The 17,512-nt window shown below is 40.3% G+C and overlaps 1 protein-coding gene across 2 annotated transcripts in view; it reads right to left on the reverse strand.

Annotated features, from left to right (window-relative positions):
* Positions 1-17,512, reverse strand: part of LOC141796664 (cGMP-inhibited 3',5'-cyclic phosphodiesterase 3A-like) — a 97,151-nt gene that overhangs the window by 19,728 nt on the left and 59,911 nt on the right. The window contains exons 3-10 of one of the 2 annotated variants that reach the window (XM_074677899.1): positions 17,210-17,470; positions 12,975-13,132; positions 2,932-3,005; positions 1,749-1,897; positions 1,464-1,601; positions 1,141-1,252; positions 806-919; positions 49-248 (exon numbers count right to left, since the gene is read on the reverse strand). In XM_074677899.1, coding sequence (XP_074534000.1) covers positions 49-248; positions 806-919; positions 1,141-1,252; positions 1,464-1,601; positions 1,749-1,897; positions 2,932-3,005; positions 12,975-13,132; positions 17,210-17,470 — 1,206 coding nt within the window. Of the gene's footprint in view, positions 1-48; positions 249-787; positions 920-1,140; positions 1,253-1,463; positions 1,602-1,748; positions 1,898-2,931; positions 3,006-12,974; positions 13,133-17,209; positions 17,471-17,512 lie in introns of both variants that reach the window. The other variant, XM_074677897.1, reaches the window with a different exon arrangement.

Below are 17,512 nucleotides of genomic sequence, written 5' to 3' on the forward strand. Positions count from 1 at the left end.
TAATGAAAGCCTCTTCAAACAATGGTCCCGGCTTCATGGCTTGAGTACCTGCGGGGCGCTGGTGGCCACAAGGAAAGCGTTGGTTCGCCCGGGGTGGTCGTAGTCGTGCATGGCAGCGGCCACATACAGGGCCATGAGCTCCAGGGCAGGTATGAGTCCTGACAGGCAGCTGTAACCATCCTCTGACACAGTGTAGGTCTTTGAAACCAGGAAGCCCATGTGACTGTGAGTTATTCCACTGTCAGAGTCTGGCCGTAGGGGAGCAGACAGAGTGAGGACGAGTGGCAGAATTCACACAAACACTTAAAACTGTATTTGTACGAGCATGTTTCTTCACATAAATGCACACACTAAAAACTACACACACTAGAACACCCAAATCCATTTATATGCGGATCAAAGGTATGGATCTGGTAAAGCATACAAATGAGGTTATAAAAATATAAGTGAGGGAACTGTAATCTCCCTGTGATTTTATGCTGTTTAAGACTTCAAACAGTATTCCATGTGTCAATGAAAGTGCCAAAAGCATTAGAAAGATAAGATGAAGTGTGAGCAGGATAAGAACACACTCTCCTGCAGGTTTGACGCTCTGACATTAATGAGATCACTCACTGTAAGGCTGCAGGCACACAGAAGAATCTTAAAGCCTGCCCTACTTACTGGCAGGTTTTAAGGGAATAAATGACTTAAAAAGTTTGAAAATAGTTGAAAGAATTGTTCAGAAACAATTTCAAACGCACACCAGCACCCCCACCAGGACATGAACACATCAGCATGTATGTACCTGTGCCATCAGACACACCTGAGTCACTGGCAGAGCTGTGGTCGCTGATGAGGCTGGGCAGACCGGGCACAGCCTGTGTGGTGAGGTACCAGACTGCATGGAGAACATCTGTGGCATGGACCCTGTTGTGATCTGGATCAAAGGAAAAAAACAAAAAAAAACAAGCCACCTGAATGTGTATACTCTTCCCCACCAGGGGGCACTGTTGGACTTTTTATGCAACCAAAAATAACTCAAAGGCTGCAATGACCAATGCTGGAAGTATAGTGCAACATTTCCCCCTAGTGGCTAGTTTTATCATTACAGCAGCAAACAAACAAGTAAGGTAAACAATGAGCAATGTCTAAGCTTACAAGGTATATCTCTGTAGCCATTCTCAAGGGCATGGAAGTAGTTCATGAATTCTTTGACTGGTATCTTGAAGGTCTCAAAGAGGCTGGTGTCTTCAAAGAGCCTGTAGGCGACCTAATCACACAAAGCATGACTGTCAGAAAATCTTTGTGCACCACCAAACCAACAAAAACAGCTGTGAGAGATGCAAAAATCTTAAGCATTAAGCTTCTGGTTTTGCAGATATTTTGGTTTCATATGAATAAAAGAAATCATCCAGATTTGGTTAATTTTGTAATTCATTTTGCAAATAAACATCCTGACTGCTGCAGTCTAATGAGCTCACCTGACTGAGGATACGTCCACATTTCCCATTGGTTTTCTCCATCAAAGTAAAGATGGGGAAGTTCCAATTGTTTAGCTGACTCATCAAGGGCTCTAAGTCCTCCATGACTAACGGCTCTGGAGCCAGAATGGGTTTGTCCTGTACAGGGGACACATCATGAAGAGTGGTGAGACAAACAGGTACAATGTAAATAACACTTGGTGTAATTTGACAGTGTGACAGCACATCTCCTGTCCTCTGTAACAGAGCTGTGCTGCATGAGCAGCAAGCCTGTCCTTGCTTTACCTCCGGAGGTATTAGTGGGTGGAGGATGACATTCTGGGCGGGGTTTTTTCCCTCCTCTGTGTCCTCCTCTGTATGTGCTACATCACTGCTGTCACTGTGGTTGGCTTCGTGGGTGCTGTCATAGTCAGATGACACAACCACTTGGTCCTCTGCCAAGGGAAGGAAAACAAAGAGATGTCACCCTGCGGCTTAGGAAGAAAAATCCTCGGTAATAATCTCCTTAAAATGATGCATTTTGTCACGTTTTGTGGGGGGGTGTTAATTTACGTCTCAGTTATGGCCACTTTTTCTAATCCCTTTCTGCTATAGCTGGTGGTTTTCTGCAGTTCTTACAAAGAAAGTCCTGGAGACAGTGAATGAACATGTTTGTTGAATATGGTGCAAATTTGAGATCAGTAGCTACACTAAGAACATGATTGGCACTGTGTCTTTTAGGATGAGTTATATTTAAAATATCTAAAGTGTCTTGGTTAACATGATATAAAGCTATACTGATGTTAATTAATTAGCTCTTAACCTTTATTATTTAATTTATCTGGGAAAAACAGCAACATAACGCTTAATATGACATTACATTGCCCATTGCTGTTTTAAAAGCTTGGATAAAGTTTGTTTTTAGAGCCTTTTCTTTCAGTCTAATTGATATGACTTTCAAGCAATTCTCCATCACACACGGCTCAAATTTATACATTCTGCAGAAGAAAACTTCTGCACAGGGAGTTAGGGAATAATGCCTCATAAACTGAATGATAGTGTGGAATTAAGATATGGAAGATTGCATTTACCATCTTGAGCAGAGGTTAAGCATATAACACAATGTTTGTAAGATTGTTTACAGGTGATAGAATATGGCACTCTGATTTATAATTCACAAAGCCTTTAATTAATTGAGGGGTTACATTTTTTCAATCTCCTGACAGAATAATTATTGACCTTTTCTTAATTTTCATAGGAGACTAACATAGCAAAGCAATAGTTTTCAAGTTAGTCTAGATTTTATTGCAAAAAGACCACAAACAGACATCAATTATTTCAATATGATGGTTATTATGGTGGTTACGGTTGAGTAGATGTCAGATTGGTAATAATGAGCTGCAGAGATCGATTTATTTTTGAGATTTTCAGCAGATTGCTGATGAAACATTTAATGTTTAAACAAAGCAAGATGAGCATTAGCTCATACCTGGCCGTGGTATCCTGTCTCCCTTGTCTATAGAGCCCTCCCCATGGCTCAGTTTGATGTAAGGTCTCCCACAGCTGTAGACGAGAAGGTTTGACAGGTTAGACATTGAGGGAAAAAAAGGAAACAAAAAGAAAATGTTGAATATAACTCCACTGTGTGTGACTTTCTTCAGTGGGATGCCAACATATTTGCTGCTTTAGATATTTTGTGTTTTGTACCACTGCATTTATTTCAGAATTTCAAAAACTTCATAAACAATTTCAGTGTGTGAGGGAGACTGTAAAGTGACAGAGCAGAACAGCACATTGTGAGGGTGTGTTTTTATCTTTGGTTCAGTCATTTACCTCCAAATGTGTGTTGAACAACCTGCAAATCAAAGCAAAGAATCTCCTTTGTAGTTTTAAAAGATATAATGATATCAGAATTACTCTGGAGATCTCAATAATGAGATTTCTGCTGGTTTTGTTGGCAGGACAAAATGTTAAAAACTAGTACAGACCCCAAAATAAACAAAAAAACTAAAAAAAATAAGTAAAAGAACATTGAGAGGCTAGCGGGGAATTATTCGCAGGGCGCGCACTGTGTGTAGCTGCGCCAAAGAATTGGGAATAATGCCATTCACTACATCTGTCTTTGATGTCGAACCAGTCGTCAGAAGTTGTCGAGAAAGAAAACTTAATGGGACTCCTACTGTGCTGTCCCTGCACAAACAGACGCTGCACAGATGCTGGAAGAAAAATACTCATTAATGAATTTAATGGATGCACACATTAACACAATGCAAGGAGAATAAACAGGAAAACAAATGTGAAACAGTTGCCCGACTGGCGCGGATATCAATGAGTCATTAGAGACTGATGGAGCCCACCGTCTTTCAGATTTATGACAAATTAGTGTGATACACCAAGACAGCTCACTGCTACACTGATTAAAACATTCAGAATAATTGACTGGAGTATAAATCAAACAGCAAATATTATCTTTTACAAAAAAAGAGCCTTGAACTAGCCTGCATGAGTAGTTAGCCGTGTGACACCACGGGGAGCCTCCTGAGCTGCTCTCAACTGCTTTCCCGTGTTCCTCCACTGAGGCCTCTGTCAGGCTGGAGGTGGTTCCAATTAAAATACCTCTCCCTAAATGTTGTAAAACCTGCCTTCTCAGGGCAGGAAATGCCTGCCGTCAGTGCATGGTGTCACAGGGAGCACAAAGGCCCGTAGTGTGTCTATCTCCTTCTGATAAATTGTTTCTTGAACACTTTTGAGCTGTACCCACCCTGCCCTAATGGTCCTGAGGCCCCAACAAAGGCAGTTCTGTTGTGTTTGCATGGCCACGATGGAGCGCTGCGTGTAATGCCTAGCAGGTGTGGAATATAAAATAGTTTGATAGTTTGGCGGGTGAACAGTTAGTACATTATTATCAGGGGGGTCTGGGCAGGCAGCAGCGCTTGGCTTAAAAGGTTTACTTTTAATGAAAGCTGAAGAACTGGCAGACACTCTTCTTATTTTGCTAATACAGCAGAAAGGCCCCAGATACTGACATGGAGCCTTCAGCACAGAATGTAAATACCAGGGACTAACATTTTCTCTGGAGGAATCTGTCAGTCATGTATCAAGTGACTCTGCTTTTATCACAAAAAACACTTAAGTGTAGCAGTAGTTAGCGCCGTAGTTAGAGTAATTTAACTGTCCCAGGAGATAGATCTTCAGTATGAAGACAAAACACACATTCCTCTATGTTTTAGTTCCAACCCTGTCTCCCTTCCAACAAAAATGTTTCTTCAGTGGAGGAAACATCTACAATCCAAAGTAGAGGCTACAAAAGCATTGGTTAAACGAAGGTCATAGTTTTTGCTACAATAATATTGAAAGTTAATGAGTCTTTTATAGCACTTTAAGTCAGTGTGACCAAAACCTGAACATTTTTCTGGCCTCGGCCAATAACAGCGTGTAGACTAACAAAGTAATCAAAATATCAAGGTTGGTGTAGTTACAAGTGGGTACCTTAACTCTGAATGAGCAGACACCGGAGGGCAAAAACGCCGTGAGTCACCACTGGTAGATATTATTCTTTGATTTTTAACTGAGGATGGACACTTTTATTTGACTAAATGATTAAACGCTGTTACCCTTGTTTGTCAGCACCAGAGTTGCTCACCATTTAAAGGAATAATTCATGTTTTTTCATTGTAGGCCTGTAATGCCAGTCAAGTGTTGTAACACAGCCAGCCACTGGCTGAGGGTGTGGCTACAATCAATAAATACTTCCATTATGACATGATGCGCGACAACCCAGATGCAAACAAACTTAGATGATAGATCACAATATGTAGTGCAATGTAATTTGGCAGGTTTTTTTATCTTTAAAAAAATGACATACAAATAAAAATAAAGCTGTTTTATGTCAACTCTGGTTAAAATGTAAAAAAGTTAAAGTATTACAATAAGAACCCTAAACAGAGCCACTTAATCAACTGTTTCGTTTTTGCTCAAAAGCTGGATAGTGAGCTAGACAGAATTCAAATCAGTGACCTTTCAACATTCCAAGCTGAAGTTCTTCTTTTAGTTTCTTAAGAGGACATAAAGTTTTATCATTCAACACCACACTGGAAGGATTTAACCGTCTGTTGGTGGACAGGACAAAGGACAGGAAGACTGATCAGACTGGTGAAGAAGGCCAGCTCAGTCCTGGGCTGCCCCCTGGACCCTGTGCAGGTGGTGGCTGCAGGAGAATGATGGCCAAGGCGTCGTTTCTGATTGACAACATGTCTCCCCTGTAGACTACATGGACATAGTCTGTTCCTGAACAGAATAATGAGGCCAATCATCCACAAGAGCCATATTAGAAATGCTGACTCAAGATGCAGAGTTTGAGCCTCCTCTACAGGGCACCGGACCTGTAAGTTACATCAGCTGCATCTCTGATTGGACAAACTCATGATCCTGATATCATCCAAACCAAGTTATTATTCAGACTTAAGCTGTTTTTTGAAACAGGCTGTAAAAAAGTTTTATTTTTTTTATACCATACCACCAGGTCTGTTTTTGGCTTTATGTGTATGTGGTTTCTAGTTCTTCAGCAGCTAGCCTCAAGCAGACTGTCAACACACTGCAACTTTTAGCACTTCTACCTCTTCTTTGTTTTCTCTAAATGGATGTTGGCCCTTGGTCCCACACCCTTTTTGAGGATTTTTTCCCTTTAAGTTAATTAGCATTTACTTTTTTGTTTGCTTTCTGTAAATTTTCACATTTGTATTATATTATATTATATTATATTATATTATATTATATTATATTATATTATATTATATTATATTATATTATATTATATTATATTATATTATTAAAAATGGTTTATCTCTTTGATGATTGATATTATCTAACATTAAAGCTCTTGGCAGTCCTGTGTAAACTTTTTGGGTCTGTGCAGGTTATACGTTTGGTATCATGAATAGGATGATGAAGAGAACTTTAAAAACTTGTTGTAAACATTTAAATCAAGATAAAAACTAATTCTGTATACTAAATTTGGGTTTGTTTATTTGAGGGTCAGGGGTCACTTTTTTGTTTCTATAAATCTAAATACACTCAAAGTGAATTGTTTTAGACTCTTTGGTCAAAAATGACTTGGACTCTCAGACACATGCACCTCGGCATTCCCCAGAATAAAACCTAATCAAGTTAATGATCCTGCAAACGAAAACCTGTATAAATTGCAGCATTGTCTGCTTTTTCTGAAAACAGCCTTCCCGCCTCTCCTCCGCCTGTGTTTCTTATCTTAATGTATCAAGTCATGCAATAAGCCCCGACTGCTCTCTTTGCTGTAGTTTATTCCTAGATTTTATACTCAACCACTCACAGCAGGTTGACAGATTACCTTTGGTCCCGAGCCTAAACGGACAGTGTCCAAGCCACGATAAACACAGCAGCCATTATTTCTGCTTCCAGTAATCTACCTACTCTGTAGCCAGATGACGTGAAGAAGATAACAGCACAGTGGAAGGGGCCGAGGAAAATGGAAGGTATTCAGTCGCCCTCTTTTCACGGGGCCTGACTGATAAAAAAAGCAGATATTGTAGCTTTGATGCCGGTGTTATTTCTTCTTAACGCTGTACGTCACTGAAAGCTGACATGATGGAAAAAGGAGGGAGGGAAAAAAGGAGCCTAATGTCCTAATTAAGATTGTACAGATTTGATGATGGAGCAGGGAGAAGGCAATTGAAGCCATGTGTTCATTTTATTCAATTCTCCCCTCCATGTGTTCTCTCTTTCTCTCCTTACCGCCAACCATCTCTGCAGCTCGCTTTTCCGAGAGGACTCGTTTCATATTTGGAATTCTTATTGATTTTTGCTCCAACAAAAAGTAATAACGCCTCTTTTTTTCAGTTAAAGCCTGTTCTTAGAAAAGTTAATGCTAAAGAACACAGGTTAAAGCTCCTCAGCTGTAAAGAAAATTAACGTCTTCTCCTGTTTTCGCGTTGAATACCACCTGGAGAGAGGATCTAACAGTGAGCTGCTGATTGCTGGTTTAATCCCAGTTACAGCATTTGTATCTGTCACTAGGAATGGGCTCTGTTTACGTGTCTTTTAGTTCAAAACTGTAGTCTTAACAGCTCTCATTTTCATTTAAGGCATCTGGCTCTCATCTGCAGGAACACATTTTAAATAAAGTGTTGTGAGAGCCCTCTCAGCTGCACTAAACGAAACCCTGAGACTATCTGTTCTCCCCTATTGTGCCGGTACAAGCCTGCCAGGAGAAGCAGCTGTGACTCTGTGAGGAAGCATGTGTGTCTGTGTGTGTGTGTGTGTGTGAGTGAGTGTGTGTAGGTGTGTATGTGTGTGCGTTTAATTGTGAGGTTGTGGTGACTGGGGAGAGACCCAGGTGTTTGTTTATACTCACACCACCATAAGTGGCGATGGCTGGGGCCCGCTGCTGGGCTGCGCTGAGCTTTAAGAGAGCAGGCAGCAGGGCTTTGTGTACAGGATCTGCTCAGTGTGCTTACATTTACCGAGCTTGTTCAAGTATCACACTGTCATCGTGCAAACAGAGCCAAACAAGCCACTGACAGACGCAGCCCACACACTTCTTCGCTGGGCTCGAGACACAAAACACAACAGAGTGCAGAGCAGGGAGGTAAACAGAATCCATTAGAAGTGAAGGTCAGATAAACTCCAGTTAGCACATGGTGACTTTTGTATTGCTGTAATAGTTTATTGCATCAATTTCACAATATGAATGAAGAGTACGGTGGAATCTGTTACAGGTCTTAAAAACATAAGTAAAAGATGATTAGTGAGAAACGTCTATGAGGTGTCCTTTTAGTATCAACATATCATTTGTCCTATAAAAGTCTACAATTTGACGAGGAAGGACAGCAAACTTTGTTTGTTAACAAGATTTTAGGAAAATCAGGACCAGTACAAGGTAAAAATGGGACCAAATTTCCTTTACATAATGATAACCCTAACATAAATAAATATCAATATTAGTATAAGATATGACCCTTTAAACTGATTTCCCGACAGCTGGACTTACTGCATCACAACTTCATAACTCCTTGTTTAACATAAATATTCATTTATGTATTCCAAAAGTTTGTTTTGGGCTATTTTGCCTTTTTAGCTCAGGACAGCTGAGGAAAGGCAGGAAATGTGGGTAATAGAAAATTCAGAGAGAATTGTAGATGGGAATTGACTAAGCAAGCTATGGTACCTAAACCATGAAAAAAATATTATTGGGCGAAGAGGAAAGAGGAAATAAAAAAAGGCAAGAAACAGGAAGAAGCCTGTCAGGATAGCCACTTAGTCCAAAACCTGGTGTATGTAAAAAAACTTTGACATTCAACTTAAAAACAACAGAAATTAAAGTGAAATTGATTTAGCGGGTCTTAACCCCCAGAATCTTAAAGCTTCTCAAGGTTCAGGACAAAATAAGCATAACACACACTTATTCCATCCCAACTGGCATGGGGATTTAAAAACACAGGCTCAAAACACGCACATTGAATTTCAAATCAACCACATGATGAAAATGCTAATGCAAAAATGTTTACATTAAATGGTTTCAGCAGATACAACACACGACCAAAAGAACAGGGAAACTGGAACAAAGTAGTTGATCAAACTGCTTAACATGACACATGTGATTTCTAAACATCTCATTCCAAAACCATGAGCATTACTCTGCTACTACATGAGCCGCCGGCCTTCTGGGAAAGCTTTCCACAAGACTTTGGAACCCAACTTTATCCAGCCACAAGAGCAGGAGTGAGGTTAAGGGCTGAGTTAGGAGGAACATATGCATCTAACGTCATCCTGCAGTGTTGATATGGTAAGACTCTGGGCTTTGTGGAGGGGAAATGTTTAGCTCCTCTTAAAAAAAGGAGGTGTGTACAGAGATATGGAAAAAAAAGCTTCTGCAGTAGTTGGGATGGTTGATTGTCCCAAATAACACTGCATTCTGTTATAATTAGGGTTTTTGGTAATTGCAACAAAAAAGCCAAACAACGAAAACCAGACCAGTTGCAAAAGTGGATGAGCAGTATCAGTTTTCCTATGGTGGAAGTGTTGCAAATGAGTTAGCTCTGTGTCACATGATCTCTCCTGATGAATGCAGCAGCACACCTCTCACCTCCCCTAAAGAAACATTAAGAAACCAGCCCCCTACTGTATGTGCAATAAGGTTAATAGCTGGGAAAGTATTAGCAGCATAAGTGTGGATAGCAATGTCTGGAGAGATGTTAGCTCAAGCTCTAACAATCGCTTCTGTAGAGGAGCCACATGTTTTTACAGGAATGGTTCAGTTTTATTGTACAGCCATAATCAACTAATAGCATCATAAAACAAATCTCCTTACAAAAAATATACTTAACAGTCCACTTGAAGAAAGGCTGGCTGCCCCTGTGGAAACAACATGGATGAATTAACTTGAGGGGGATTAAATCTCAAGAAGGTACACAGACTCAAGTCTGCGCAATGAGGCAGTCACGTGACAAACTGCTTTGAGTTTCCAAAGTAAAAAATAAACACTGCAAATCAGGAAGTACCATTTTTTTCCCCCAAACTCCAAAATTAGTCTCTGAATTGATCTGAGGTGAGAAATGGGTCATGTAGTTATATAGTAAAGCTTCATTTTACATCCACCATACACAGAGAGCTGCTGTTGAGACTTTTTAGGTGCATTTTCTACCTGAGTTGTGTTTTCAAAATGCTCAGCTGTGTATGAAACAAAGGAGAATCTGGATGTGTGTGAGCTCAGCATACCTAAAACTTGAAGCAGAAACTAATCCCATGAGACATTTTCTGTTGTTATGGAGCTCAAAGAAACTGGAAGTTGAAGTTTAAAAAAAAAAGGTGTGACAACACAAGCTCCAAATACAGACAGGAAGACACAAAACACATATTTTGTTATTGTGTGTGCTGGCACACTCCGTCACCTCCTGCGTCTGAACCAGAACCAGCCGTCACTTAAGACTGCACTGTTAAATCATGCAGGCTGTTTTCTGTGTCTGAGTCGCATCGAAAACAGCTTTTGGTAGTTCCACTGCTCATTAACATTTAAGCTCCATCTTAAGTTTACAGAGCAGATAAATCCTCCAGTACAACACTTGAATACACACCTAATTATAACATAGCTCACACTTTTCCAACTGTCTGTCCAGTATGGCACATCACAGAACTCAGACTCCCAGAAGTGTCTGCTTTCTTTCAAACAACCTCCATCTGAAGACGTTCGTGCCTACGACACAAACCCAACAAGGGAGAAAGTGAAGAAGGTAGATGAAACATGAAGAGACTCTTTCTTGTTGAGGCATATTTAATATTTTAAAGACAGGGAGATGTCTGGTACCGCTTGTGCACCCACATCATCAAAAAATGGAAAAAATGAAACACTATGCACGAAAAGCTGTTTTTGAGTACACGCGAACATGCACAGCTGAAATACTTCAAGCTGAATCTCCATTTTTCTGCCGCTTTAAAATTCATACAAACATTATTTCCCCCGAGTTGTTCTGGGATAATATAAACATAACGTCACAGTAATCACTGTGTAATTGTATGGAATGCAATTTCTGCACTGATCACAATTAATTACGCTGAAATATTTCACTTAGTGATAATGACTATTGTAATAAATTGAGGCCCCATGTTTACTCAAGATTTAATTTATCAGAGTGATTTAGTAGCAAAACAAAAACATCAGAAAAGGGCACGGCATTTTCATTGTGTCTTCAACTATACACATGATATGCCTACCGCCTCGCTGCATCCGTATTAGTCTTGTCTGAACACACTGAAACCATCAGGATGGATTTTCTCAGCAGCTGTTGCAAAACAAAGTGCATCCAGCCATAAAACTTTGCCACACAAAAACATACTCTCATACACACACAAATCCATAAATGCACACAAAAACACATCAGCATCCACAAATAACCTGCAAACTTCTGAATCTAAAAACACTTCTCCTAAAAAAGCCTTCAACTAAATCACATACCGTCTGTTATATAACATGCAAAGGGATCTGGACCGTTTTATCTCAGTGTTGCGTGAGTTTCATGCTATCTTCTGCACTAATGTGCAGAAAGATGATGTGTGTCTTAGTTATTCAGGTTAATGCGTTCGCCTGTGGGGCTTTTGTCCCATTCTGCCTCTCCCTGCGCACACATCTTTCTCCCGACATGCTGCGTCTCCTCTGTTCACTCAAGCTGAAATCTTTGGTAAAACTGCAGCCTCACTGCTGGGAATAAAACTCTTCAAAATGATGCGTCATACTGTTTATTTTTTATTCTTGTTTAACCAGGAAATAACTTGTATCCTGGTCAAGAAGGGCTCCTCCTCGAGTAATTTAAACCACAGCCATATACACTCAGAGGCAGACCTGTCCAACTGCGCCTTAACGCAAATTTCTAATCAGCGAATCACATGGCAGCAATTCAATGCATTTAGGTATGTAGACATGGTCAAGACAATCTGCGGCAGTTTAGCATCAGAATGGGGAAGAAAGGTGATTTAAGTGACTTTGAACGTGGCATGGTTGTTGGTGCCAGACGGGCTGGTCTGAGTATTTCAGAAACTGCTGATCTACTGGGATTTTCACGCACAACCATCTCTAGGGTTTACAGAGAATGGTCTGAAAAAGAGAAAATATCCAGTGAGCTGCAGTTCTGTGAGTGAAAATGCCTTGTTGATGCCAGAGGTCAGAGGAGAATGGACAGACTGGTTGTAGCTAAAAGAAAGGCAACAGTAACTCAAATAACCACTGGTTACAACTGAGGTCCGCAGAAAAGCATCTCTGAACACACAACACATCCAACCTTGAGGCAGATTGGCTACAGCAGCAGAAGACCACACCGGGTGACCCTCCTGTCAGCTAAAAACAGGAAACTGAGGCTACAATTCACACAGGCACAGAATTTGTCGACACTCAGCCTATCTTAGTATTGTTGCTGACCATGTCCGTCCATTTATGACCACAGTGTACACATCTTCTGATGTCTACTTCCAGCAGGATAACGCCCCATATCATAACGCTTGAATCATTTTAGACTGGTTTCTTGATCATGACAATGAGTTCACTGTACTCAAATGGCCTCCGCAGTCACCAGATCTCAATCCAATAGGGCACCTTTGGGATGTGGTGGAACAGGAGATTCTCATCATGGATGCGCAGCAACTGTGTGATGCTATCATGTCAATATGGACCAAACTCTCTGAGGAATGTTTCCTGTACCTTGTTGAATCTGTGCCATGAAAGGCAAAAGGGGGTCCAACCAGCTACTAGCAAAGTGTACCTAATAAAGTGGCCGCTGAGTGTATCATACATCCTGCATAGTGTTATTCCAGTGCTGTTCATTTAAAATAGTACATTTTTTCCACATCACTGCTGATGGAAAGTTAGAGAATAAAGGAGAAATGATGATAAATGCGCATCTGTTGAGTCTTTATCCGGCACATGACCTGAGGAAAGTTTCTGAGGACACAAGAGGTGAGTGTGGAGAAAAGAGAATGAAAATGGAGAGACACATCAAGCTTTCAGTCTTGTACCTGCAGGTGAGTGTTTCATGGTACGGTTTGATGCTAGCGCTGCGGTCTCTTCGCACAGGTCCAGGCTCGATGGTTGGCAGGCCAGTGGCAGAGGTCGTGGTGGTCCATGTGGAAGAGATCCTCCGCAGAAGGCCAGGGTGGAGGCTCCGCCTTATGCGCTGCACGGACACAAAGAAAGATTTATTACACAGGGCTTGCACCAAAGGAAAGCCATCCTCGTCTGTTTCTGATATAAATGTGTAAAATCTCTGTGCTATGGCAGAAAAAAAATCTGTCTGCCATTTTGATTCCAAGCCTAAAAGTCCTCCAACCTGCAAGATGAAATTGATGCTTTGTTTACTCTGTCTGCTGTCACATGGATCATCTGAATGAGACAGCTGTGTTGTCTTAAACCGTCCAGGATGAATGAAATGAAGCAGGAGCTATAACCTGGTTAATCTGTCACGATTACAGACACTCCTCAGAGAACACTGTGGTCATCACTGACTGCAGCATACTGGCAGACAGCTGTGCCAAAGACCCCCCTCAGGCCACTTTATTAGACTGAATGTAAGTATTGCACAGCACAGATACATTTCATCAGCCTCAGTCTCTCTGCTGCTCATTCTCTCTGTAATTCTCTTTCGTCTGGCTCTTTCAGTCTCTTTCTTTATCTGTCTTTTCTTTGCTCTTTCTGTGGGATTCCCAGAGCTCTGTGCCCTTGTGATGCCTCCATCTGTTCAGCGCCATGCAGCAGCTTGGCACAGCCGCACTCAACATGGCAGGCTCCCTCTTTCTCTCTCAGTCTTCTGCAGGGTGACCTAGTAAAGTCGCCTCAGAATCCTGAATGAGCCTATTCACAGCAAAGTGTCATACACTGAGTGCGTGCACACACTCACATATGTGTTGTTTGTTTGGGGCATTTCACCAGCATACAATTCCTACGTTGGTCTCATCATTGGCTAAATAATTGAGGCAGCTTGTGCTTTATTCAGTGGAATCTTAACACGTTTGTGAATGCAAATGTGGACATAGAAATACACCACACACGAATGACAGCCTGACACAAACAGTGCATACTTAATGTACACTAACATGCAATAACTGAAGCACTGATGCATATGAAATTACATCAACTGTAAGCAGTTTCAAAGAACAGTCTGACTTCCTACATGACATGAAAACAAAGACAGAAAATTAATTTATTCCTCTATTTTTACAGCATTAACTAAAACTGTTAAAATGTACACAAGTCTTCACCTGTAAGGTAGAAAAAAATGTGCTTTTGTAGTTTCTGAAGCATTCTTTGTCTTAGCAGACTCATAGTAGAGGAGTGGTTTATCCATGACAAAAAAATATATACTGTGCAAAATCACGTGCAAAATTCAAGCCATTTTCAAGTTGAGTACATTTACTAATTTTTAAATGTATGTACTGACAAAAGCTGGATAGACACAGCATCTTATTTCACTGAACTCCAGGGGTGGGTACCTTTCACATTTAAAACGATGCAGTATCCATTAGGGATGCACGATATTATCGGCACAATATCGGTATCGGCTGATAAAAGCTTAAAACCACGTTTATCGGTATCGGCAGAAATGAAAATTTCTGCCGATATGCACAGCCGATAAGGTGCTATTCAGTTAGGATTATTATTATTTTCCATCTGAAAAATAAGCTCCTTAAATAAAATGTAGTGCTTCATTTATTTGCACTGCAGAGATCTGTGTCTGTCACCAGGTTGTTACAGTAGCTCTAAAATAATCAAATGCTACTTGGTTATGTTTAAAAATGCATTGTACATTGAAAGTTCATGTGATCTAAAGAAATTATTTTTCTGTATTTCAATACTGAATGTCTTGAGTTTGAAAAAAATAATACATTTCTTATTTACGGTTAAATCAAATGTTTCTTATCTTGTTTTATGTGTGTTTCTTAAACAAATAAGACCGTCACAATTAGAGTAACATATAAATTCCAGTACAGGATAGACTTTCTTCTTCTTGCTTTCTTTACAGTGAAAAAAACAAACAAACTTGTGATTATCGGTATCGGTATCGGCCAAAAAGGGTTTCGATATATCGGCATATCGGATATCGGCAAAAATCCAATATTGTGCATCTCTAGTATCCATACCTAGTACCTGGCAATCAGTGCTGGTACCAAACTGTAATAATTTTTGGTACTTTTTTGTATTTATGTGGTAGAAAATATCAATTTTTTTAAATAATAAAATCTCTTTTTTTCAATTTAACATATTTATTCTTTTATATATAATCTTTCAGTGCTGTGTTCATGTTCAGCATGGAAAATCGCCTACTCTTCCACTCCCTCACAGTCACAAGGATGCCTTTAGGTACCTAAACATGGTATCTTTGGATTTAACTTGAATCGGTACCGGTACTTTTGACAGAATTTGGCCGGTACCTACAAAAGTACCAAATTTGGTACCTATCTCTACTGTTCCCATCCCTAATGTACACAGTTTATCATAAATGACAATAAAGAGACATCTTGTTATATTGCAATCTTGGCAAAAGGATTTGATAGATTTGTTGGCTACACAATCATCACCATCACTGGTTGGTACCAGCAGTCAAATCAGTCAGTAAAGGGAATAGGCCTAAAATGCACCTCATGTGTTGTGTCTATGCTGTAGCACAGCATCCCACCATGATACGGGGCTAAAACCATGACTCCATAATGCAAGCACAGATTACATCTTGCTGCGCATCAAAGTGTAGCGTTTTTTAGATCAGGAAACAGAGAGAAGAAGTTGTTGATAGCTGTGTCTAGGTGAACTAACATATGAAACAACCACTCAACTGTAGTAATGTGTAACCAGCACAGGTGTATGGACTTAAACTCACATAGAGGTCTGATAGTTGATGGTGCTAGCTTTGCAAGTGTTAGCCGCATTGCAAACTGTTTGATATAGTTTTCTGACAGTATTTGTGATCCTGTGTTCAGCCAAGTGAAATTTTATATATATATATATATATATATATATATATATATATATATATATATATATATATATATATATATATATATATATATATATATATATATATATATATAAATATATATATATATATATATATATATATATATATATATATATACTAGTTAGTCTATATTCAAATTTCTGTTAAAAAGAAACAAAACAAAACAGAAATTTGTGTACAAAAACATCCCTATCTCTTTTGACTGAGAAATCATAACTTTAAAGATGAGTTAAGTTACTCCATTCTTTGATATCCATACATTCTTCAACATCATGTTTTTTTTTTTTTTCTGATGGCCTTTTGAAGCACTAAAAACACTATTGGATCAAGGATTCCTTGATTTTCATTTTGACCCTGTTAACATAAAAAAATGAAATGCATCACCCAGTTGCTGGTTAGAAAATAAGATTATAAAAAGTGCTTGAAAGGCATCAGTATGCTCAAGGATGAACATCAAACTCTTAGCCAGGAGGAAGAAAAGCAAGCACAGTACTTTCCACTTCTGCTTCCATTCTCCTCTCGGGCAGTTCAGGCCGGGCACTTCGTCCCTAAGGAGCCGAGTCTTAATGAGTGCAGCCTCACTGGCCACTCCACGGGCTCAGTTTGTCTTAGCTACTTTTACAAAGTTCAGACGCTGAATAAATACACCTGTCAGCCAAGTGACTGGCTTGATGACATGGCAGCTATTGAACGCACAAGTTTCCTGGGATCGGTAACCTCCTCAGAGAAATAACTTGATCCATAATCATAGCAGGGGTCCAGCTTGTTTGACACACACTCGTCTGTCTTTGTTAACTTTTGAGAGGTGCATTCACCTTCATATTGCCACACACACACACATGTACACACTCACACAGACACACACAAATATATATGTATGCTGTCTGGGTCTGCACATCTGTCATGTTGACACAGCTGTGCCTGTGAAAGAGAGAAAGGAGCTCTGAGCAGTTGACGCTCTCTATTTTTCTCCACTCAACGTGAAAACTCACTCCTCCATTTGATGCTAAAGCTCAGGGAGCAGGAAGTTCTCATTAACTGAAACATGGGCTGAAAGACCAACATGTGTATGCAGCACTTCATGGTGTATAAATCATTTGGCCTTAACCAGCTGAGCTGCATTTCCATCCAAAGATACCTCTACTTAAAAAATTCTAAAATATCTTCAGCTTACACTGCTTAAGATTTGTAATTTCACACCAACTGAGTCTAAACTGACTCTCAGCCCCCTGTTTGTTTCCTTACCTTATGGATGGACGTCTTCTCTCCTTTCTCAGGTCCCTCCTCTGAGTCCGACAAAGTGTAGGCGTCGTTGGGGTTGAGCAGGGGAGCAGGGCGTGGCCGGTGCAGCGGCTGGAAGGTGAGCTGTGTGGTGAGCAGTTTGCTCACAGCTCGCAGTGAGGTGCAGGTGTTGGGGGGCAGAGCAGGGTCAGCCAGCAGGTCTGTGATCAGTCCATGGGCCTCTCCCATTACTGCTATGTCCACCATGACAGTGGTGCCCGACGACTGTAGAGACAAAGAAAAAAGACATGAGCCTCATGGAAAATG

Source organism: Halichoeres trimaculatus, unplaced genomic scaffold (assembly GCF_033239565.1).
Source record: "Halichoeres trimaculatus isolate MK-OKI-2021-1 unplaced genomic scaffold, fHalTri1.1 fHalTri1_scaffold_10, whole genome shotgun sequence".
Lineage (NCBI taxonomy): Eukaryota > Metazoa > Chordata > Actinopteri > Labriformes > Labridae > Halichoeres > Halichoeres trimaculatus.